Genomic DNA, 26042 nt, shown 5'->3' with positions numbered 1-26042 from the left:
GGCGCAGTGGTTAAGAATCTGCCTGCCAATGCAGGGGACATGGGTTCGAGCCCTGGTCTGGGAAGATCCTACCTGCTGTGGAGCAACTAAGCCTGTGCACCACAACTACTGAGCCTGCGCTCTAGAGCCCACGAGCCACAACTACTGAGCCCGCATGCCACAACTACTGAAGCCCGTGTGCCCAGAGACCGTGCTCCACAACAAGAGAAGCCCGCGCACCACCACGAAGAGTAGCCCCCACTCACCGCAACTAGAGAAGGGCTGTGCGCAGCAACGAAGACCCAATGCAGCCAAAAAAATTAAAATAAATAATAAATCTTTTTTAAAAAATAAAATAAAATTGCAGCCCAGCCAGTGCTCTCCCTAACCCCTTTCTCGGCTTTACTTTCCTCTATAGCACTCATCACCATCTGATACATCATTTAGTTTTGATTTGTTTATCATCTCCCTGAAGCATTATGTAAGCATGAGAACAGGGTTTTTGTCTGTCGTCCACTACTGTAACCCTAGCATCTAGAACAATGCCGGGCACTTAATAAGTTTGAGATTAATTAACTAAAACAGGAACAGCAGTTAATGACACTAAGTATATGTATCTCCCACAATCCAGGAACCTCACTCCTGGGCATAAGTCCCAGAAAACTCTCACACAGGTCTATAAAAGGATAGAGGCGAGGATATTCACTGTAGAATTATTTGTGCAGTTAAAGAAGCAGGGCAAACCATGTGCCCATCCCTACGGGTGCATAGGTATCTGCGAAATACAATTCAGCAGGCAGAGTTAACAAACTAGGTTTACATATAGCAACACGGCTAGATTCTAAAACCATAGTGCTGAGCTGAAAAATATTTAGGAAACAGGATAAAATCTAGAACACGATGTTAAGGAAAAAGCACACACCAGAAAAAGGATGTAGAAGATACAGAAATCGTTCAGACTTTTTTTTTTTAAGAATATTGGGGGGTTTTGTGTGTGATCTGAAAAGGGTTTCAGGCAGGGAGTCATGCTGCATCATTTCCACCTTTCAAACAAAGCCTGACTGCAGGGCCCAACCCTCAGGCCTATCACTCCTTCCTGAGTACAGAAGCTCTGCCTGCTCAATCCCTGCCAAGATGTGTGAGCAATTCAGGTGCAGAGACAGCCGTGGCAACTCTGAGGATGAGGAGAGGCCCAAAAGCTTAACAATCACTGGACTGAAAAATGTCTTCCAGAGTCAGCCTCATCTCTGGTAGCAAATGTAAGGTCTAATTACAATCAAAATGTCAAAAAAATTATTTGGGGAGATCAAGGAAGGAAAAGGCTAGGAAATGTACTGTCAGTTGCCACGGATGAGAGAAAATCCAATATGTTTTCTTCCAGGTTATTTTGCCCTGGTCTTAGGCACACAGAACACACTGTTATTACTTTTCTTTCAGGAATATGTTATCCAGAAAACAATACTGTAGGTGACTCATCAGGCGACTCATCGTAACTTCAAATTGTAACTTTAAAGAGAATTTTAGTTGAATTTAAATTGTAAGTCTTAAAAGGAAAAAAACAAATGCTACATTTTGATAGATAAGATTCATTTCATGAGACATATATAATGCATATACATGTACATATGTGTATCTGTACAATGCACATATATGTAAATACACTATACACATACATACATGCACATTCTCAGAGCTCCTCACTCAAAAACAAGTAGGACGAGAAGGCTGATGCATAGGAAGCCCTGGTCATTGGCCAAAGTATTCATGGAGAGAACCAATAAATGGATGATGCTCAGAAACAATCTAACCTGTCGTCCAATCCTTCCCCATTTATATTTACTTACTAACTGTGGTCCCTATTTTGTATATATGTGAAACTGATTATCCCCACAGCCTCTGAGCCTCCCTTGAGCAGAAAACCCACAGACATGCTGTATAAGTCCCCGCTCATAAGGACAAGCTGAAATGTAATAAAAACGTAAAAAAGCCCGCAAGTATCCTATTAGGAAATAACATCCTTATTGGAGTATAATTGCTTTACAATGGTGTGTTAGTTTCTGCTTTATAACAAAGTGAATCAGTTATACATATACATATGTCCCCATATCTCTTCCCTCTTGTGTCTACCTCCCTCCTACCCTCCCTATCCCACCCCTCTAGGTGGTCACAAAGCACCAGCTGATTTCCCTGTGCTTTGTGGCTGCTTCCCACTAGCTATCTATTTTACATTTGGTAGTGTATATATGTCCACGCCACTCTCTCACTTTGTCCCAGCTTACCCTTCCCCCTCCCCGTATCCTCAAGTCCATTCTCTAGTAGGTCTTTATCTTTATCCCCATCTTGCCCCTAGGAGGAAATGAACATGTTTTAAATCACAAGGTAATCAAGTCACCATCAAACTTAGTATTTAAATACCTTTCTGAAAGACACAATGAAAAAAAGACGCTGACATATACCATTGAATATAATCCAGCAAAGTTGCTCCTGTGGCAAAGCCACCTGCATGATGATCCTTAAGGAGGACAAGATATGCAGACACCGGGCCACAGATTCTTTATTCTGCAGGTTCATGTCACTGTCACAGACCAGCTGGTAGTTGCAAATATTTCTGCCACTTAAAGCATGAAACTGAAACACATGAGGAAAAGAAAAAGAATATAAATAACGTTTATGCAACTTACGAAAGCACTTCTTAAAATGTACAAAACTAAAATGGAAACGATTCTTCTTAATTGATTCAATAAATTAGTAGAGGTCAATAGACTGAATGTTTGTGTTCTCCCAAAATTTATATGTTGCAACCTCGCCATCTGCCATATGGGGACACAGGGGGAAGCAGGCCTTCAGCAGACACTGAATTTTCCAGCACCCTGATCTTGCATTTCCCAGTCTCCAGAACTGTGAGCAATAAATGTTGTTTAAGCCATCCAATCTCTGGATTTTTGTTATAGCAGCCTTATTGGACTAACATATGGAAAGAAACATGGTAAAATAGGTTTCTTCAAAGCATTCATTTAGTTAAGATTACCTTTCCTTAGTCAAAAAACTTTTCAAAAGCAAAAAAAAAAAAAAAAAGGTACAAAATCCTACTTCCAAGAATATAGAATTGAATCGATTTTTGTAAAGCCCCACAATGGCACGTTAACATATTAATTCAGATGTAATTATTACCATTTACACAATTCCTTCAGCAAATGTTTGCTGACCACCTCTGTTTGCCACACTCTAAGCAACAGGGACTCAAAGATGAGGAAGACAAGGCTCTCGACAGAGGGAAAAGCGTTCCAGGCACACACAGTGTTAGGAATGCTTGAGGTGCTTGCTGTGGTCACTGATTTGAAAGTCTTTTTTTAAAGTTGGATGAGAAGGTTTAAGATAAATTAGGCTATAGAGGTGGTCCATGGTCAGAACATGGAGAGCTTCCACACCATTGCAAGGAATATGGACTATGGCAAAAGGGCAAATCCAAAGAGCAATGGAGTACAATTATTTGATTTACACTTTAGAAATGAATTCTGACAAAAGTGTGAAAGATGCAAAGCAGACGGAGGACAAAGCTACATGCAGGAGCTAGGAGAGATCAAAGGCCTCTGAGGTTGTCCTGAGAAACCATAATTCAAAACGAGTCATGTACCAAAATGTTCATTGCAGCTCTATTTACACTAGCCAGGAGATGGAAGCAACCTAAGTGTCCATCATCAGATGAATGGATAAAGAAGATGTGGCACATATATACAATGGAATATTACTCAGCCATAAAAAGAAACGAAATTGAGTTATTTGTAGTGAGGTGGATGGACCTAGAGTCTGTCATACAGAGTGAAGTAAGTCAGAAAGAGAAAGACAAATACCGTATGCTAACACATATATATGGAATCTAAAAAAAAAAAATGTCATGAAGAACCTAGGGGCAGGACAGGAATAAAGATGCAGACGTAGAGAATGGACTTGAGGATATGGGGAGGGGGAAGGGTAAGCTGTGACAAAGTGAGAGAGTGGCATGGACATATATACACTACCAAACGTAAAATAGATAGCTAGTGGGAAGCAGCCGCATAGCACAGGGAGATCAGCTCAGTGCTTTGTGACCACCTAGAGGCGTGGGATGGGGAGGGTGGGAGGGAGGGAGACGCAAGAGGGAAGAGATATGGGAACATATGTATATGTATAACTGATTCACTTTGTTATAAAGCAGAAACTAACACACCATTGTAAAGCAATTATACTCCAATAAAGATGTTAAAAAAAAAGCCCTGAAGTGGAGCTCTGCAAGGGGGGATAAAAAGAATGGGAAGATTTAAGCCTTGCCTGAGGCAATGGGGCTTAGTGACCAATCAGAAATGGGAGGTAAGAGTCCTCTCCCTGGGATCTGACCTCCAAAGCCCCCACCCACCCCTGTGGGTGAGCAGACAAGCCTCTCAGCCTGCTGTGTGCTCAGGGTCTTGGTGCTCTGGCCGGGTATCAGGCCTGAGCCTCTGAGGTGGGAGAGCCAAGTTCAGGACATTGGTCCACCAGAGACCTCCCAGCCTCATGTAATAACAAACGGTGAGAAAGCTCTCTCAAAGATCTCCATCTCAATGCTAAGACGCAGCTCCACTCAATGACCAGCAAGCTGCAGTGCTGGACACCCCATGGCAAACAACTAGCAAGACAGGAACACAACCCCACCCATTAGCAGAGAGGCTGCCTAAAATCATAATAAGGTCACAGACACCCCAAAACACACCACCAGACACGGTCCTGCACACCAGAAAGACAAGATCCAGCCTCATCCACCAGAACCCAGGCACCAGTCTCCTCCACCAGGAAGCCTACACAACCCACTGAACCAACCTTACCCACTGGGGACAGACACCAAAAACAACAGGAACTACGAACCTGCAGCCTGCGAAAAGGAGACCCCAAACACAGTAAGTTAAGCAAAACGAGAAGACAGAGAAGTACCCAGCAGATGAAGGAGCAAAGTAAAAACCCACCAGACCAAACAAATAAAGAGGAAATAGGCAGCCTACCTGAAAAAGAATTCAAAGTAATGATAGTAAAGATGATCCAAAATCATGGAAATAGAATGGAGAAAATACAAGAAACGTTTAACAAGGACCTAGAAGAACTAAAGAGCAAACAAACAATGATGAACAACACAAAAAATGAAATTAAAAATTCTCTAGAAGGAATCAATAGCAGAATAACTGAGGCAGAAGAACGGATAAGTGATCTGGAAGATAAAATAGTGGAAATAACTACCACAGAGCAGAATAAAGAAAAAAAGAATGAAAAGAATTGAGGACAGTCTCAGAGACCTCTGGGAAAACATTAAACACACCAACATTCAAATTATAGGGGTCCCAAAAAAAGAAGAGAAAAAGAAAGGGACTGAGAAAACATTTGAAGAGATTATAGTTGAAAATTTCCCTAATATGGGAAAGGAAATAGTTAATCAAGTCCAGGAAGTGCAGAGGGTTCCATACAGAATAAATCCAAGCAAAACACTCCAAGACACATAATGACCAAACTACCAAAAATTAAACACAAAGAAAACATATTAAAAGCAGCAAGGGAAAAACAACAAAAAACACACAAGGGAATCCCCATAAGGTTAACAGCTAATCTTTCAGCAGAAACTCTGCAAGCCAGAAGGGAGTGGCAGGGCATATTTAAAGTGATGAAAGGGAAAAACCTACAACCAAGATTACGCTACCCAGCAAGGATTTCATTCAGATTCGACAGAGAAATTAAAACCTTTACAGACAAGCAAAAGCTCTCTAGAATTCAGCACCACCAAACCAGCTTTACAACAAATGCTAAAGGAACTTCTCTAGGCAGGAAACACAAGAGAAGGAAAAGACGTACAATAACAAACCCAAAACAATTAAGAAAATGGTAACAGGAACATACACATTGATAATTACCTTAAATGTAAATGGAATAAATGCTCCAACCAAAAGACACAGACTGGCTGAATGGATACAAAAACAAGACCTGTATATATGCTGTCTACAAGAGACCCACTTCAGACCTAGGGACACATACAGACTGAAAGTGAGGGGATGGAAAAAGATATTCCATCTAAATGGAAATCAAAAGAAAGCTGGAGTAGCAATTCTCCTATCAGACAAAATAGACTTTAAAGTAAAGACTATTACAAGAGACAAAGAAGGACACTACATAATGATCAAGGGATCGATCCAAGAAGAAGATATAACAATTGTAAATATTTATGCACGCAACATAAGAGCACCTCAATACACAAGACAAATGCTAACAGCCACTAAAGGGGATATCGACAGTAACTCAATCATAGTAGGGGACTTTAACACCCCACTTTCACCAATGGACAGATCATCCAAAATGAAAATAAATAAGGAAACACAAGCTTTAAATGATACATTAAGCAGGATGGAATTAATTGATATTTATAGGACATTCCACCCAAAAACAACAGAATACACTTTCTTCTCAAGTGTTCATGGAACATTCTTCATGATAGATCATATCTTGGGTCACAAATCAAACCTTGGTAAATTTAAGAAAACAGAAATCGTATCAAGTATCTTTTCGGACCACAACGCTATGAGACTAGATATCAATTACAGGAAAAAATCTGTAAAATATATATATAAACACATGGAGGCTAAACAATACACTACTAAATAACCAAGAGATCACTGAATAAATCAAAGAGGAAATAAAAAATACTTAGAAACAAATGACAATGAAAACATGATGACCCAAAACCTATGGGACGCAACAAAAGCAGTTCTAAGAGGGAAGTTTATACCAATACAACCCTACCTCAAGAAACAAGAAACATCTCACATAAACAACCTAACCTTACACCTAAAGCAATTAGAGAAAGAAGAACAAAAGACCCCAAAATTAGCAGAAGGAAAGAAATCATAAAGATCAGATCAGAAATAAATGAAAAAGAAATGAAGGAAACAATAGCAAAGATCAATAAAACTAAAACCTGGTTCTTTGAGAAGATAAACAAAATTGATAAACCATTAGCCAGACTCATCAAGAAAGAAAGGGAGAAGACTCAATTCATCAGAATTAGAAATTAAAAAGGAGAAGTAACAATTGACACTGCAGAAATACAAAGGATTATGAGATTATTACAAGCAACTATATACCAATAAAATGGACAACCTGGAAGAAATGGACAAATTCTTAGAAAAGCACAACCTCCCAAGACTGAACCAGGAAGAAATAGAAAATATGAACAGACCAATCACAAGCACTGAAATTGAAACTGTGATTAAAAATCTTCCAAAAAACAAAAGCCCAGGACCAGATGGATTCACAGGCGAATTCTATCAAACATTTAGAGAAGAGCTAACACCTATCCTTCTCTAACTCTTCCAAAATATAGTAGAGGGAGGAACACTCCCAAACTCATTCTACGAGGCACCATCACCCTGATACCAAAACCAGACAAAGATGTCACAAAAAAAGAAAACTACAGGCCAATATCACTGATGAACATAGATGCAAAAATTCTCAACAAAATACTAGCAAAGAGAATCCAACAGCACATTAAAAGGATCATACAGCATGATCAAGTGGGGTTTATTCCAGGAATGCAAGGATTCTTCAATATATGCAAATCAATGAATGTGATACACCATATTAACAAATAGAAGGAGAAAAACCATATGATCATCTCAATAGATGCAGAAAAAGCTTTTGACAAAATTCAACACCCATTTATGATAAAAACTCTCCAGAAAGTAGGCATAGCGGGAACTTTCCTCAACATAATAAAGGCCATATATGACCAACCCACAGACAACATCATTCTCAATGGTGAAAAACTGAAACTATTTCCACTAAGATCAGGAACAAGACTAGGTTGCCCACTCTCACCACTATTATTCGACATAGTTTTGGAAGTTTTAGCCACAGCAATCAGAGAAGAACTAGAAATAAAAAGAATCCAAATCATAAAAGAAGAAGTAAAGCTGTTACTGTTTGCAAATGTCATGATACTATACATAGAGAATCCCAAAGATGCTACCAGAAAACTACTAGAGCTAATCAATGAATTTGGTAAAGTAGCAGGACATAAAATTAATGCACAGAATTCTCTTTCATTCCTATACACTAATGATGAAAAATTTGAAAGAGAAATTAAGGAAACACTCCCATTTACTGTTGCAACAAAAAGAATAAAATACCTAGGAATAAACCTACCTAAGGAGACAAAAGACCTGTATGCAGAAAACTATAAGACACTGATGAAAGAAATTAAAACTGATACAAACAGATGGAGAGATATACCATGCTCTTGGATTGGAAGAATCAACACTGTGAAAATGACTATACTACCCAAAGCCATCTACAGATTCAGTGCAATCCCTATCAAACTACCAATGGCATTTTTCACAGAATTAGAAAAAAAAATTTCACAATTTGTATGGAAACATAAAAGACCCTTAACAGCCAAAGCAATCTTGAGAAAGCAAAACAGAGCTGGAGGAATCAGGCTTCCTGACTTCAGACTCTACTACAAAACTACAGTAATCAAGACAGTATGGTACTGGCACAAAAACAGAAATATACATCAATGGAACAGGATAGAAAGCCCAAAGATAAACCCACACACATATGGTCACCTTATCTTTGATAAAGGAAGCAAGAATATACAATGTAGAAAGAAGTCAGCCTCTTCAATAAGTGGTGCTGGGAAAACTGGACAGGTACATGCAAAAGAATGAAATTGGAACACTCCTTAACACCATACAGGAAAATAAACTCAAAATGGATTAAAGACCTGAATGTGAAGCCAGACACCATAAAACTCTTAGAGGAAAACATAGGCAGAACACTCTATGACATACATCACAGCAAGATCCTTTTTGACCCACCTCCTAGAGAAACAGAAATAAAAACAAAAAAAAACAAATGGGACCTAATGAAACTTCAAAGCTTTTGCACAGCAAAGGAAACCATAGACAAGACGAAAAGACAACCCTCAGAACGGGAGAAAATATTTTCAAATGAAGCAACTGACAAAGGATTAATCTCCAAAATATACAGGCAGCTCATGCAGCTCAATATCAAAGAAACAAACAACCCAATCCAAAAATGGGCAGAGGACCTAAATAGACATTTCTCCAAAGAAGATATACAGACTGCCAACAAACATATGAAAGGATGCTCAACATCACTAATCATTAGAGAAATGCAAATCAAAACTACAATGAGGTATCACCTCACACCGGTCAGAATGGCCATCATCAAAACATCTACAAATTATAAATGCTGGAGAGGGTGTGGAGAAAAGGGAACCCTCTTGCACTGTTGGTGGGAATGTAAATTGATACAGCCACTATGGAGAACAGTATGACGGTTCCTTAAAAAACCAAAAATAGAATTACCATATGACCCAGCAATCCCACTACTAGGCAAATACCCTAAGAAAACCATAATTCAAAAAGAGTAATATACCACAATGTTCATTGCAGCTCTATTTACAATAGCCAGGAGATGGAAGCAACCTAAGTGTCCATCCACAGATGAATGGATAAAGAAGATGTGGTACATATATACAATGGAATATTACTCAGCCATAAAAAGAAACTAAATTATTTGTAGTGAGGTGGATGGACCTAGAGACTGTCATACAGAGTGAAGTAAGTCAGAAAGAGAAAAACAAATACTGTATGGTAACACATATACATGGAATCTAAAAAAAAAAATTTGTTCTGAAGAACCTAGGGGCAGGACGGGAATAAAGATGCAGACATAGAGAATGGACTTGAGGACACGGAAGGGGGAAGGGTAAACTGGGATGAAGTGAGAGAGTGGCATGGACATATATACACTACCAAATGTAAAATAGATAGCTAGTGGGAAGCAGCTGCATAGCACAGGGAGATCAGCTCGGTGCTTTGTGTCCACCTAGAGGGGTGGGATAGGGAGGGTGAGGGAGATGCAAGAGGGAGGGGATATGGGGATATATGTAAACGTATAGCTGATTCACTTTGCTATACAGCAGAAACTAACACACCATTGTAAAGCAATTATACTCCAATAAAGATGTTTTTAAAAAAAAAGAAGTGGGAGGTAAGAGAGCAGAAGAGGTCTGCAACAGTTTCCTGCTTGGGTTACTGGCTGGAGCCAATTATGGAAGAAAAGAAGATGAGCTCAGTTTTGGACACGACAAGTGTGAGATCTTTATGATGTTCACTGGATAGATAGGGAGTTCAGAAGAGAGATTTTGGCTAGAGAATCATCAGTACTACTGGGAGTGGAGAGTCTTAGTAACACAAATGAGCCTTAGTCTACCAGGCAGACTTCCTGCTTGGATACATGTAAACTATTTCTAGCCACCATGTAGTTGGTTTCACAGCTAGGGAAGCTGAATGGAAATGGAAGCAGAATAATTCAACAGTGTAAGAGAGAGATATGGAAGCCTGGACCAGAGTGATATAGGAGGGGCCTTAAAAATTCAAACTTTTCATTCAGCACTCTTCCCAATGGGGCACTGAGATATTACAGTTTACAAGAAATATGGATTTGGTCATTCAGTTGGCCAAAATATATTTCTCATATGTATCTGGTCTTCATCCATAGTTCCTAGCTCTCCCAAAACCCTTGGAATTTCGTAAGTGTTAAGAGTGACAAAGATATGTTCTGCTATGTTCATGAGGTACTTTTGGAAAGTGCCTAAGGATGGAGGTTAGTTGCCTGTGGAGCCAACCATGTGATTAGAGGTTTAGCACTTTCAGTCCCAGCCCCTGACCTCCAGGGAAGGGGGGAGGGGCTGGAAGTTGAATCTATCACCAATGGCCAATGATTCAATCAATCATGACTATGCTATGAATCCTCCATAAAAACCCAAAAGGATGGGGTTTGGGAAGCTTCCAGGGTGATGAACATGTGGAGGTGCTGGGAGAGTGGTGTGTCTGCAGAGGCCATGGAAGCCCCGCACCCTTTCCCCACACCTTGCTCTATGTATCTCTTCCCTCTGGCTGTTGCTGAGCTATATTATATCCTTTTATAATAAACCTGTAATCTAGTAAGTAAAATGTTTCCACAAGTTCTGTGAACCACTGCAGCAAATTATCGGGCCCAAGGAGGGGGTCGCGGGAACCTGTGATTTATAGCCAGTCAGTCAGAAGTACAGGTAATGACCTGAGCTTGCAACTGGCATCTGAAGTGGGAGGAGGTGGTTTTGTAAGACTGAACCCTCAAACTATGGGATCTGACACTGTCTCTGGGTAGATGGTCAGAATTGAGTTGAACTGTAGGACATTCACCTGGTGTCCCAAGAATTATTTGTTGGTATCAGGATGCCCACCCCCGTCCACGCCATACAATTTAAGCACCCACTCACATTGCCCAGTATTCTCATTCATGCACCTATGTTACAGGCAAACTGAATGTGCCTTCAAACATGCTTGAGCTTTTCTGCTTATTAAACCACATGTTGTTTCCAAGGCCTAGAATAATCATTAAATTTGGAATAACATAGCCTTGCAGTCAGACTGATTAGGGTTCAAACACCAGCTCTGCCCACTGCTTTAAGGGGGCTGGGTTTCTCACTCTCCAGTAAGCCTCAGTTTCTTCATCTGTAAAAGAGGCATAATAGTACCCGTCTCTTAGGACTGCCATGAGGCTGCAAGATAACAATTCATATAATGCATTTAGAAGACTACCTAGCACATGGTAACTGCTCTACCAGTGACTCATTGGTAGCAATTAACATAATAATACTGGTATAGTAGAAAAAAGCATAAAATTTCTTTTGTATCAAAAGATCTATGTTTCCTCTCCAGAGCCACTACTTATTATACTGTGTGATTAGCTTTCTTTTTCTCTCTTGTACAACAGGGATAATAACAGTATCTAATTCATAGAGTTATTGTGAGGATCCAATGTTTTCTAAAGTACTTTGTAGACTAAAAGCATTCTACCAATACTAGTTATAATAATAATAATAAATACTGTCTCCTGGATGAATAAGTGATTATAGTGACAAATCTCCAAAGCATCTTTACAAAATTTAATAAGTGCACTTTCTCATCCAGCACAGAAAATATTTATTAAGTAACTTACAGCACACAAGTAAATACCATGCTAAGCAAATTAAAGACATTTAGAAGCTGTCAAGTAAAGGACAGACTATTGCATAATCATAAATGGTAGCTATTTTAGCTACTGCTTTCATCTTACCGTATGCGCAGCACTTTTGTCTTCAAAGCCTTTTGGAAAAAAGACGCTTTTGAATTGGTTCACATCTGCTTTATTCTCGTCAAAGTTGATGCTGAACTGCTGAAGATATCTCCCATAGCACTGTAAAAGGGCCAATTTATATTCCTGAAATAAAAAGAGGACTTGATGAAGGTTTCAAAATATCATTTTGCTTATCATTATTAAAATTAGGTAATATTCGTATTATTCTTGATAGTGTCAATGTTGATTACTACTATTACTGCTATTACTATCACCATGACACCATTATCCCTACTATTTCCAAACACAAACTTAACAGACACTGTGCTTGGCAATGCATGTGCATTATTTCATTTAATTCTCCTCACAACAAGCCAATTGTGAGATGAGACCATCATGACCTCAAAGATGGGAATATTCACCAGGGCACTGTGTGTGGTAATAACCTGGATATACTCAAAAACCAAAGGTTTAACCTCAACAGATCATGGTAACCCACAAACTCAGTGAGAGAGGCAGAAGAGTTGCATAACCAGCCCTGCTTCTCTGATACCTCCTAAGCTCCAAAAAAGAAAGAAAGAGTAGGAGAGGGCAGAAAGGGAGGGACAAAAGGGGGAAGGAGGGAGAAAAGAAGGGAGAAAAAAGAAAAAAGGAAGGAAGGAAGGAAAGAAAGAAGGGAGAAGAGAAAAATGCAGGGGATGAGATGGCTCATCTGTCGACAGTCTCTGAAGTTATATCAGGACGAATCAAAAAAGTCTGAGCTGCTATGATTCTTGTTAGTTCTAATTCATGCTGACATTCCAATTACAAAGTCAGATGCCTCATTTCTGAAGCCCACGGGGCACAGTTGACCTGGAGAGTTTCAGGGCGGTGGATGTGAGCAGGGTTTTACATATGACTCAGCTGCAACCCTTTCTCTGCTTCCTCCCCTGCAACTGTGTTTCCAGGAAAAGCAGCTGCCCTGGGTGTGAACTGCCTATTGGGTGACCTCGTCCCTCAGGAGGCACCACAGTCAAACGCTGTTTTGTTTCTATTTCTATTGACTTGTTACTTGCTCACTAATTCTGAATCTTTTCGCTCTAACTTTGATTCACATAATGAATTCAAATCTAGGTTCAAAACCAGCGTGGTCCAACAAGATGAGTTCTACTGTAACTAAAATAAAACTAGATTCTAGAAACCAAAGTAACCACTCTAGTTTGTTTCCAGGATTACAAATACCTTTACCGGCCCACTTTCCCGTCACTGAAAAGTAGTTAAAACCTTTTCTTTGTTCCTCTACGTAAATTTGTAAATATCCTACCTGAAATATTCTGAATCCTTAGCCACTACCCAACATCAACTTCCTTTATCAACCTGTAAAATGCTCCTTCTTCTTCCTTCCAACCACCTGGGTACTTCTCAAACCACCCCAAACTGGGCTGTGTATCACCAGCTTCTTATTATGTTGAGCAGAAGCATAAAAAATAGGGGGGCACGCCTCTAATTCTGGTCAAAACTATTATTCCACTTCACATGAATATAGCTTACAAGTTGGATCTCACCTGGGGCTTTTTTCTGTGGTTTTCCAAACTCCGTACGGTCCAATTACATGGAGCTAAGATGATTCTCTAATTTGGGCAGCAGAAAATAGATCTTAGTGCTTCCTTATGAAAGTTCCTCCACATCTTAGCCTCTAATTGGTAACTTTCCCTCCCAGACCAAAAAGATTCAAGTCCAGAAAGTAGAAATGGAGGAGGGAAATGAAGCTGAGAAACTGTAGATTGAGAAGACTTGAAACTGCCCCCACAGAGTTAACGGAAGCTCATGACAAATAGAAATTCGTAAGCTTGTCTTACAGAACAGATAAGGGAACGGCTTGGTAAAACCGCTTTGTTTGTGAACTACCTTAACTGATTAAGCCCGCTTTCGTTTTGTTTTGTTTTGTTTTTTCCTCTTTCTTTTTTCCTCTCATAAATTGCATAACTTCCCAGCTTCACGCAGGTCGGCTGTTTCACAGGAACTTGGAGTCAGCTCTTGCCCACGGCGAACCGGCTGGGGCTGGTTGGGACCACCGACCCTAAAACTGGGCCTGCGCAGGTGACCCTTGAATGGCCTTTTGACGTCAGAGGCTGGAAAACTCCGCCCTCCGGTCCTGCTAAACGCCTCCATTTTGAATACACAGAAGCACGTAGCCCAGATGAACCTGCGCAGAACACCGACTACCTCACCATTTTCCGTACCTCCAGTCATCTTTCCCCGTGCCGAAAACCACTCTGCTTATATCTCGTAAATATCCCCAACTCCCTCGCCTTAGGGGAGGCGGATCTGAGACTCGTTCTTCGCTTGGCTGCCTTGTGAATAAACTCTTTCTCTGCTGCAAACCTCAGCGGCTCAGCATTTGGCTCTCTCTGCGTGGGGAAAATGGACCTGGCTCGGTAACAGACTGAATACTGCTGGTGTCTGGCGTAAAATCACTTTGTGTAAAATAACTCTTAGTCCAAGGATCCCACGTGTGCCAAAGACTCATATTTAATTTGGAATAATTTGGGCCTGTGCCAGACCTTAGAGGGAAAATTCACATTTTCGTTCACTGAAAACCTAGCCATGGTGTGGTCTTATCAAACTTAAGTCTTATGAGTCCACAGCAATCCAATACTTCCGCATTGCTATAGAACTAGAAAAAGGGCACAAAGTCGGTTGGAATACAACACCGAGCAAGAAACAGGGTATGTATGGAATGACCGCTGAAATTACTGATACATACAGCAAAATGTAAAGAAGGAGCTGAAAGTCATTAAAACAAGACACCTGGAAGCAAGCAACATAGCAGCAAGGCCAGGAGCTATGAGAGTTGTCTGCTGGGCAAGGCCAGCCATGTGAAAAACAACAGGAAGTGGTGTCTGGGCTCCTTTGTATAAGGTAGGAACATGATGACTCAGCATTTCCTGTCGGGCGCCTACCACACCCTCTGTTCACTAGTGGCTGTGCTTATGCTTCGCCAACTGTCTTTCTGTTCAGGAATCTCTCACCTCTGGAGAATCCCAACCACAAAATTTTAGAGTGAACACTTTTTTGGTTACTGTGCGTCATTAAAATTTGTATGTATTCCCTTATATTTTTCTAAGAAAAAAAATCAAATCATGTAAAATAGGAATGGTATCAAATCAAAAAGATAATAGTTAGCCAAATGAGTTTCATTTGGGCTCTTTCTACTCCGGAGGTACTTACTTTCATTTCACAAAGTCTATCTCCAACCTTCAGAAGCTTTTCGTTGTAATAGGCAGCTGGCAGCCGGGGGGCGTATTTGGTCCAGATATTAAACAAAGAGGTGGCGCTGTAAAAATCATAAAGTAAAATGATATCCTCAAAGTCAGCAGAAAACCTAAATTAGCAAGCAATCCTTAAAAACTTACCTTGTGCTCTTCTTTTTTTAAGTATTCAGGTGGGGGGTTTTATAAATTTATTTATTTTATTTTTGGCGCGTTGGGTCTTCCTTGCTTAGCACAGGCTTTCTCTAGTTGCGGTGAGCGGGGATTGGGGGCTGCTCTTCGTTGTGGTGCGTGGGCTTCTCATTGCGGTGGCTTCTCGTTGCGGAGCAGGGGCTCTAGGCACCCGGGCTTCAATAGTTGTGGCACACGGGCTTCAGTAGTTGTGGTTCATGGGCTCTAGAGCGCAGGCTCAGTAGTTGTGGTGCACAGGCTTAGTTGCACCACGGCATGTGGGATCTTCCCAGACCAGGGCTTGAACCCGTGTACCCTGCATTGGCAGGCGGATTCTTAACCACTGTGCCACCAGGGAAGTCCATGCTCTTTTTAATGTGCTTTATTGTTAATGTCTAATTATTGATAAACGTAATTATGGTTAAAAGTATTGTTTCCTTTATAACAAGCACTGATAGTTCTTTATACGCATTTTTAATGGTTTTAATTTTACTATTTTTTATTGGGGTATAGTTGATATATAATATTATATAAGTTTTAGATGTACAACATAGTGATTCACAATTTTATAGTTATTATCAAATATTGACCATATTTCCTGTGCTGTACAATATATCCTTGTAGCTTATTTATTTTATACATAGTAGTTTGTACCTCTTATTTATTTTATACATAGTAGTTTGTACCTCTTAATCCCCTACCTCCATCTTTCCCCTCCCCCTTCTAGAACAAACCACTAGTTTGTTCTCTATGTCTGGGAGTCCATTTCTTTTTTGTTATTTTCACTAGTTTGTTGTATTTTTTAGATTCCACATAGAAGTGATATCGTACAGTATTCGTCATTCTCTGTCTGACTTCTTTCACCTAGCATAATGCCCTCCAAGTCTATCCATGTTGCTGCAAATAGCAAGATTTTATTCTTTGTTATGGCTGAGTAATATTCCATTGTGTGCGTGCCCTCGTGTGTGTGTGATAAAGACATCTTCTTTATCCATTCATCTGTTGAAGGACACAGGTTGTTTCCATATCTTAGCTATTATAAATACTGCTGCTATGAACATTGGGACTATACTCTTTGTATGCATTTTTTTAAATTGACTTTATTTTTTAGAGTAGTTCTAAGTCCACAGAAGAACTGAGCAGAAAGTATAGAGATTCCCTGTATACCACCATCTCCCGCACAGGCACAGCCTCCTCCATTATCAACATCACCCACCAAAGTGGTACATTTGTTAACAATTAATGAACCTACACTGACACATCATTATCACCCAGTGTCCATAGTTTACATTAGTGTTTATCCTTGGTGTTGTCCATTCTATGGGTTTGGACAAATGTATAATGACATGTATCCACCATTGTATCATACAGAGTAGTTTCACTGCCCTAAAGATCGTCTGTGCTCTGCCTGTGCATCACTCCCTCCCCACTAACCCCAGGCAACCATTGAACTTTTTACTGTCTCCATAGTTTTGCCTTTTTCAAAATGTCATATAGTTGGAATCATATATATGTATCATTTTCAGATTGGCTTCTTTCACTTAGTAATCTGCATGTAAGATTCACCCATGTTTTTTCCATGGCTTGATAGCTTATTTCCTTTTAGCATTGAATAATATTCCATTGTCTGTATATACCACAGTTTATCAGTTTACTTACTGAGAGACATCTTGTTTGCGTCCAAGTCTTAGCAATTTGAGTAAAGCTGCTATTAACATCCATGTGCAGATTTCCATATGGACATAAGTTTTCAACTCCTTTGGGTAAATACCAAGGATCACAACTGCTGGATTATATGGTAAGAGTGTGTTTAGTTTTGTAAGAAAACATCAAGCTGTCTTCAAAAGTGGCTTGTACCTCTGCATTTCCACCAGCAGTGAATGAGAATTTTCCTGTTGACCCACATCCTTGTCAGCATTTGGTGTTCTTATTGTTCTGGATTTTGGTCATTCTAATAGTTGTGTAGTGGTATCTCATTGTTTTAACTTGCATCTTCCTGATAACATATGATTTAGAGCATCTTTTCATATATGTATTTGCCATTTGTATATCTTCCTTGGGTAGATGTCTGTTAAGGTTTTTGGCTCGTTTTTTTTTTTTTTTTTTTTTTTTTTTTTTTTGCGGTACGCAGGCCTCTCACTGCTGTGGCCTCTCCCATTGCGGAGCACAGGCTCCGGACACGCAGGGTCAGCGGCCATGGCTCACGGGCCCCACCGCTCCGCGGCATGTGGGATCTTCCTGGACTGGGGCACAAACCCGCGTCCCCTGCATCGGCAGGCGTACTCAACCACTGCGCCACCAGGGAAGCCCTTGGCTTCCTTTTTAAATCAGGTTGTTTGTTTTCCTAATGCTGAGTTTCTAGAGTTCTATGTATATTTTGGATAGTAGTCCTATCAGATATGTCTTTTGCAAGTATTTTCTCCCAGTCTGTGGCTTGGCTTTCATTCGCTTGACAGTGTCTTTCACAGGGCAGAAAATTTTAATTTTAATGAAGTCCAATTTATCAATTCTTTCTTTCATGGATCGTGCCTTTGGTGTTGTATCTTAAAAGTCATTGCCAAACCCACGGTCATCTAGATTTCTCCTACATTATCTTCTAGGAGTTTTACAGCATTGCATTTTACATTTAGGTTTGTGATCCATTTTGAGTTAATTTTTGGGAAGGATGTAAAAGTCTGTGTCTAGATTCAATTTTTCACATGTGCATGTCCAGTTGTTCCAGCACCATTGTTAAAAAGACTGTCTTTGCTCCATTGTATTAACATTACTCCTTTGTGATAGACCAGTTGACTATATTTATGTCAGTCTGGGCTCTTTATTCTGTGCCTTTGATCTATTTGTCCATTCTTTTGCCATACCACGCTGTCTTGGTTAGTGTAGCTTTATAGTAAGTCTTGAAGTCAGGTAGTGTCAGTCCTCCAACTTTGTTCTTCTTCAGTATTGTTTTGCCTATTCTTGGTCTTTTGGCAACATGAATATTTTTCATTTCATTTTCACAACAACTGAGATGGGTAATATCAGTATCCAAAATATACAGTTGATGAAACTGAGGCAGGGTGCATCTATGCTCGTAGCCAGTATATTACTGGGCCTTCCAGTCCTCTGGAATATGAACTCCCTGAGGGCAAGGACCTCGTGTATGTTATTCATTGCCCAGCCCCCAAGAGTAGTGAATGTCTAGAATATGTCAGTACTCAATACACACTTGTTGAAAGAATGAATGAATGAATATAAACGACTAGGGAAAAGAATCCCTTGTTCTTATTTTTTTTTTTTTTTTTTGCTTTTCTGTGGAGAGTTCCAGGGTTCAAATACCCAGTCAGTTTAGGGCTATGCTTCCTACATGGTTTCTGATCAGAATTCAAAGGGTAGCAGATCACTGCCTGTTTTGTTCACTCATTTAGTTAATATTTACTCCTTTCCCCTCTCAGAAATTATTAATGCTTCTAGGAAAAATCCAAATTTCTCTTAGCAGTGGTCCAGTCCTATCTCATAAATTTCTACATAATGGTGTTATGGACAATATGTGCATCCCCTCAAAATTCATATGTTGAAGCCCTAATCCACAGTGTAGCTGTATTTGGAGAGGGAGACTCTAAGGAAGTAATTAAGGATAATGAGGTCATAAGGGTGGGGCCCTAGTCCACTGGGATTAATCCATTCTAAAAAGAGACACCAGAGAGCTTGTTCTCTCTCCCTCTCTCTCTCTCTCTAACCGCCCCACCCCCATCCCATCTCTGTCTCTCTGTGCTTGCACAGAGGAAAGGCTATATGAGAACAAAGTGGACATCTGCAAGCCAGGAAGAGAGCTCTCACCAGAAACTGCTCCTGCCAGACGCTTGTCTGGGACTTTTAGCCTCCAGAACTGTGAGAAAACAAATTTCCGTTGCTTAAGCCACCCAGTCTATGGTATTTTGTTATGGCAGCCCAAACTGACTAATTAGTAATTACTAGTTAGTAATTAGTAGCCCAAGCTGACTAATACAGACAGGAAGCTAAACTTAAGGACTGAAGATGGCTCTAGTATCAATATTTACCATGTACACGTTGGGGTATTAATGGAACAACCTCAACAGAAACATGTTGATTAATTCATTTAGGTAATTAAATGAGTGACAAGGGAAGAGGGGGTACAGGGTATTCCTACCTTCATGGACTGATTAATAATATTTAGGGGTAGGAAATATATATACATGTACCTTGTAGTAAATAACCATGCCAAATAAAGAGTGTGGCAAATACAGCCCATAGAAGTTTAAAAAGGTAAATGTGTTTTGCTTTGTTTGTTTGTTTGTTTTACCCTTTTCATGTTCATTTGCTGCTTCATGAAATGCTATAGTATTAGAATAAATATAATGAATCCAAGAAATTCACCAAGTCTTGATAGAATTCTTAAATTATGTAGATGAAAGAGTTAATTCTTCCAAACCTTACAGATGAGATGATGATGAGTAGGTTTGTTACTCATAAAAGAAAAATACCAGCTTCGTTAAATCAATCAAGGTTATATAATAAGAGAATTTTTTTTTTAAAGTGTACCATAAGTTCAAGTTAAGACTGCTCATTGGGAATGGCTTACATAATAATTAAATCAGGAAAATATAATACATACTATGTAATGTATATCATTTAAGAAAAGAATGTTAATATATTTTGGTTTGCTATTTGATTATAGCTGCTGTTGGATACTTAGAATTTTCTAAAACAAAAATCATAACTGTATAAACAGAATATCAAAATTTTATGTGCTTATAACAAAAGCATACCTTTAAAATATATCACACTCTAAATTTAAGGACATTGCTGATATGATCAAAATCTATATTTTAGATAAAATGAATTTTCATGCTTACAGAAGTTCCTGTAGTTATAAAAAGAAACAATTTTTGATTTTAAAAAATAACCATCTGTCAAATATGTTATAAAAACAACTCCTGGGCTTCCCTGGTGGTGCAGTGGTTGAGAGTCCGCCTGCCAATGCAGGGGACACGGGTTCGTGCCCCGGTCTGGGAGGATCCCACATGCCGCGGAGCGGCTGGGCCCGTGAGCCATGGCCGCTGAGCCTGCGCACCCGGAGCCTGTGCTCCGCAACGGGAGAGGCCACAACAGTGAGAGGCCCGCGTACCGCAAAAAAAAAAAAAAAAAACTCCTACCTCCTGTACTCCTAACTGGTCTCCACATCGCCATCATTGCCCCATTTGGACAAAGTGACCAAAATATTTTAAAACAAAAATCACATAAGGTTAATTCTTTGTCAAAAACTGGGCAATGGTCTCCCGTTGCATTTGGAATAAATGCAGACTCTATAAATGGCCTCTAAAACCTTCCACAGCCCTACCTACTCCTCTAATCTCATCTCATACCACTGCACCCACACTCTCCACACTGTGCTAGACAGGGCTCTGTCCGTTCCTCCAAAGGCCCCCCCGACTCTTCCTGCCCAGATCGTCCCACATGCTTGTTCCCTCTGTTTATCCGCTCTCCTTGCTGGTTGACTGCCAGGCGCTGGCTTTCTCTAGTTGTGGCGAGCAGGGGCTACTCTTCATTGTGGTGCGAGGGCTTCTTATTGCGGTGGCTTCTCTTGTTGCAGAGCACGGGCTCTAGGCGCTCGGGCTTCAGCAGTTGTGGCATGCAGGCTCAGCAGTTGTGGCTCATGGGCTCTAGAGCACAGGCTCAGTAGTTGTGGCGCACAGGCTTAGTTGCTCCGTGGCATGTGGGATCTTCCTGGACCAGGGCTCGAACCTGTGTCCCCTGCATTGGCAGGCAGATTCTTAACCACTGCGTCACCAGGGAAGCCCTACTGCCAGGCATCCTTCTAATCTCAGCTTAATGTCACCTCCCTCACCATTCCTTTGAAGGCAGGTCTCCGCTGTGTTGCCGTTAAGCCTGTGCTCAAGTGTTATCTATTGAAAATTGCAACCTCCTGTCTCCCACTCCATAACCCTTCCTCTCTTTTTCTCCCTAGCATTTATCATTTTCTAGGTCACCATAAAATTACTTCTTTTATATGTTTATTGTCTATTTCCCCCTCTAGAATATAAGCACCAAGAAAGCAGGGATTTTTGTCTGGTTCATTGCTGTATCCCCAGCAGTTAGTGCAATACCTGGCACACATAAGCTCTCAGTAGCTTCTTCATAGCCCTTGTTTGTGTGTTGACTTAGTGACTCATTAAAGGCCTATCTCCCTCTCTCTATGAGCACAGATTCCCATATCTATTTTGTTTATCACTGTATAACCCATGACTGGTGCAGGCCCTGGCATATAGTAGGCACTCAATAAAAAATTATTCTGTAAGTAAATGGCTAAATATGTGAGAGGTTAGATGGCAAAGGTCCATGTCAATCCTTAATGTTTGTGACTCTCTGTTTAAAGATGGGGCAGATACTGTATTTACCAGTTGACCCAGGTCTACAATTATTGAGAATGCAAGGGTAATTCTTGAATTTTTTCAATGCCAAATATTCACTGAATGTTCACTATGTCCCAACCCTCAGGGTAGGTGATAGAGCAATGAAAAAGAGGCTCATCGTCATCAGGGAGCTTACACATTCTTTTTTTTTTTTTTTTTTTTTTTTTTCGGTACGCAGGCCTCTCACTGCTGTGGCCTCTCCCGTTGCAGAGCACAGGCCCCGGACGCGCAGGCTCAGCGGCCATGGCTCACGGGCCCAGCCGCTCTGCGGCATGTGGGATCTTCCCAGACCGGGGCACGAACCCGCATCCTCTGCATCGGCAGGCGGACTCTCAACCACTGCGCCACCCGGGAAGCCCCAGCTTACACATTCTAATCAGGCAGATAGACAGTACAAAAGAAAAGAAACAAATACAAGTATAAATTGATGGGTGAACCTGCATTTGATATGAAAGGCCACTCTAAGGAGGTAACAACTGAGCTAAGACCTGAAAGAAGAGAAGGAGCCAGATATTTGAAAAGTTAAGAAAAGAACATTTCAGACAAAGGAGGCATCAAATATAAAGTCCCTGGGGTGAGAAACAGAAGGATCTGTTTCCCTATAAAGTCCTGAGACAGAAGTGAGGAATGAGCTGAGATGAGAGAGGCAGGCAAGGCCAGAGCCTCAGACCCTGGAAGACACCAGAAGTAGTCTTAATTTTATTCTAAAAGCAAAGAGAAACAAAAGTCTTTAGATAGGGGAGTGGGTGATTTATTTATAAAGGTTACCCTGACTGCTATGTGAAGGATAGATTTGAGACTCAAGTAGCTGCAGGGAAAATTTGAGATGGTGATGGTTTGAACTAGAATGTTGGTAGTGGAGATGGGAAGATAAACTGCTATCTAAGGCACCAACACAGAAACATTTTCAATATAAATATATGTAGCTTAGCTATGTAATGTGCTTTCCTTAGTCAATTCTTGGTTCTCACCTTACTTGGCCCATCAGCATGATTTGCCACAGTTGATTGATCATTCCTTCCTTCTTAAAATACTTTCAGTACACCACACACTTACTGGTTTTCCTCTACCTCTTTAGCCGCTCCTTCTTAGTCTCTGCCAGTTTCTTCTTATCTTCCCAACTTGTCAATGTTGGAGGGTCCCAGGGTTAAGTCCATGGACTCTCCTCTTTTCCATCTACACTCACGCCCTTAGCTATTCCATCAAATGTCAAAGCTTAAATATCATCAATATGCTGATGAATCCCAGTGTACTTCTCCTCTGACCTCCAGACTCAAATGTCCAACTACCTACATAATAGCTCTGCCTGGATGGTGAATTACATCTCAATCTTAATATATATAAAAACTAAACTCTTCATCTCCCTCACTTCTGCCCAAAACCTGTCCTTCCCACAGTCACAATCCCACCCCAGGACCTTTACACTTGCCATTCTCCCTGTGTGGCCGACTCTTTCTACAGAAATCCTCATCACTTACTACCATAACATCTTCTCATCATTCTCAAAGGTCACTTTTCCTGACTTTCCTTGACCATGCTCCCTGCCATCCCATTTTAAATTATAACACCCATCTGATATCCTCATCTTCCTCCCTGCTCTAGTTTTCTCCCTAGCACTTATCTCCTTGTAAAATAATTTCCTTACATATTTGTTTAGTGGCTGTCTGTAGTCACAAAAATACATGCTCCATGAGGCTATGAATTTGTATATCTTTTAACTTGATGTTTTCCTAGTTCCTGGAATAGAACCTGATATTTAGGAGGTGCTCAATAAATATGTAGTTAAATGCATGAATGAATAATAAACATAAGTTAAAACTATTTCTTCATATTAAATACATGGATGAAAAATATAAGATGAAGCTATTGGCTATTCTGGTATTCTTTGCCACTTGTCTACATTTCTAGCTGTTCAGTTTTCAGTGTTTTGACTGGGAAAGAAAGATGGTAACACAAACAGGAAAGAACCTTAAAAACAGGTAGTCTGCAGTTCAAGATAATAACATGGTGATAGAATCCAGAAAAAGGCAAAAGTGCAAAATGAGTCACAAAATCAAGAAAAAGTCACTGTGATCCTAGTAACAATATAAAAAGGAATAAAGTACAAATGTTCACAGAATGACATACTTCATGGCATCAAGAATTAACTTTTTCATGAACCTGAGCTACCTCAAAGTTATTCCTTTTCCTCCATGTACAAAATTGTACCCACAACATGGAAAGTTGTGAAAACTGTGAGTGAGCCAAAAATTTATTGGCATGGATTAGCAATTAGAAGACACTCAGAAACAGAAATGGTGAGTTATGAAACATTTCTTTGTTGATTTTTATTCTGACCCGAGCAGGAAGCCAAGATACATTTACCAGGAATTAAGGGTTGTAATAGCGATGAGTCTCCACTTCTTAAACTTTGTTTATATCTCCAGGGCCCTTTGGCCAGGTTCTGAGTCCGCAACACTGACCCAGCTCCGGGACCACCACCTGCATCCTCAAAAGCATCTCCTCCTTTGGCCCCGGGAGTTGCCCTTCTCCAGACAGCGCCCGCCCCAGAGCCCTGCCTCTGCTTACCAACGCCGGTGGAACTCATGCTCCTTTTCCTCCGTTGTAGCTAAAGCCTTCTTTCTCTTCATAAAGCCTAGCAACTCCTGGATCTCCTTCTCACAGGAGTCCAGGAGTGGGTTTTTAGCGTCCAGCGGCCCATAAAACACTGCGAGGGGCAACAAGTCCTCGCGGCAGGTCGAGCGAGGCAGTGGGCTGGGAGAGCTCGCCTTTGACTCCAGGGGTATCTTTGAGATCGCAGTCGAGGTCGGGGGCGGGGTCGGCGGCGGTCCTGGCGGCGACACAGACGTGGGAAACACGTTGGATGGAGAGGTCGAACAGGTGCCTTGCGCCGCCATGTTGACCAGACCCGAGCCTGACCAAGAGTGTGTGTGTACACGCGGTTGCCTGGCGACGGTCTCGTGGCAACCAGGCATCCCGCGCGCTCTCGGGAAAACACAGCGGCCCCTGGAGGGCAAAGGAAGAAAAAACCCGGTCCAGAAAGCAATGTTGCTCCTGAGGTGCTTTTGCTCTCTGGCTCATCGCTGTATGAGATGAGAAAGGAGAGAAGGTTCTGGGCAGAGAGCGAATAGGAGTGCCAGAAACTTAGGATCACAAATCCAAACTATACGTTTTCCATTTCGACCACTTAATAATGATGATCATTAATATGTGCCAGGCATTGTTCTAAGTATTTGGAACATAATCTCATTTACTTCATTTAATCATCGTTATAGCTTTACAATTTAGGATATTATTAGTATCTCCATTTCACAGTTTAAGAAACCAGAGTTTAGGGAGGTTAGTCATTTGACCAAGGTCAGAGTAGGGTCAGGGACCAGGTCTCAGCCTTCTGACTCCAAAGCCTGTGCTCAAAATGAACAGGCTATATTGACCATCCCCCAAGACTAAGCTTAACAGTCGAATTGAAATTAGGGTAATACCTGACAGCAGTTTAAGAATGAAGTGCATGCAACTGATCCATTCTGGTCCCTCTTTTTGCACCCTGAGGTCTGTAACTACGGATGATTTTGGTGTCTAGTAGTTACAATGACTCTATGTTTATTCATTTATATTTCAGCTTTATCCTAATTATCACTATATTCTAAATTCATGAGCATTTTACTCAGCCTTAACCTTTGGACATTAATGTGTACTAATGCTTGAAGTGTTAACTCTCTAAAGACTTTTGCATTTTAAACAGGGATTTTAGGAGACTTTGCTTCTGAAGGGGAAACTATGGCCTCGAGGGAAATATTTGGGGGCAAGGGAAGTTTTTCTTTCCCTGCATTATGGGCAAGAGTAAGTTTATATATTTAAAGTATGAGTTTCCAACCAGTACAGAACTTGCTTTCTTTATAAATTATGCAGTGCCAAAAATTATCTAAGAGAAGGATCAGAAATATTTGATGGCTTAGGAAAATAGGTCTTTAACACTGAAAACTGTTACTGGTTCTGTCAAACTTAAAAATAAATAAAGACAGTAACCGTAACACCCTGTGAGCCCAATTTC

The 26042-nt window shown here is 40.6% G+C and overlaps 1 protein-coding gene across 1 annotated transcript in view; it reads right to left on the bottom strand.

Annotated features, from left to right (window-relative positions):
• CFAP54 (cilia and flagella associated protein 54) overlaps positions 1-24966 on the bottom strand; it is a gene marked incomplete at both ends in the record, with an annotated part of 308135 nt that extends 283169 nt beyond the window's left edge. Inside the window, 4 exons of the mRNA XM_079714797.1 lie at positions 2436-2607; positions 12160-12303; positions 15370-15475; positions 24560-24966. Of these exons, the coding sequence (XP_079570923.1) occupies positions 2436-2607; positions 12160-12303; positions 15370-15475; positions 24560-24966 (829 nt within the window). The remainder of the gene's footprint in view (positions 1-2435; positions 2608-12159; positions 12304-15369; positions 15476-24559) is intronic.
• Between the last annotated feature and the right edge of the window lie 1076 nt (positions 24967-26042).

The sequence above is a fragment of the Hyperoodon ampullatus genome (assembly GCF_949752795.1).
Source record: "Hyperoodon ampullatus genome assembly, chromosome: 11".
Classification (NCBI taxonomy): domain Eukaryota; kingdom Metazoa; phylum Chordata; class Mammalia; order Artiodactyla; family Ziphiidae; genus Hyperoodon; species Hyperoodon ampullatus.
This window is presented reverse-complemented; position numbering and strand designations above follow the sequence as displayed.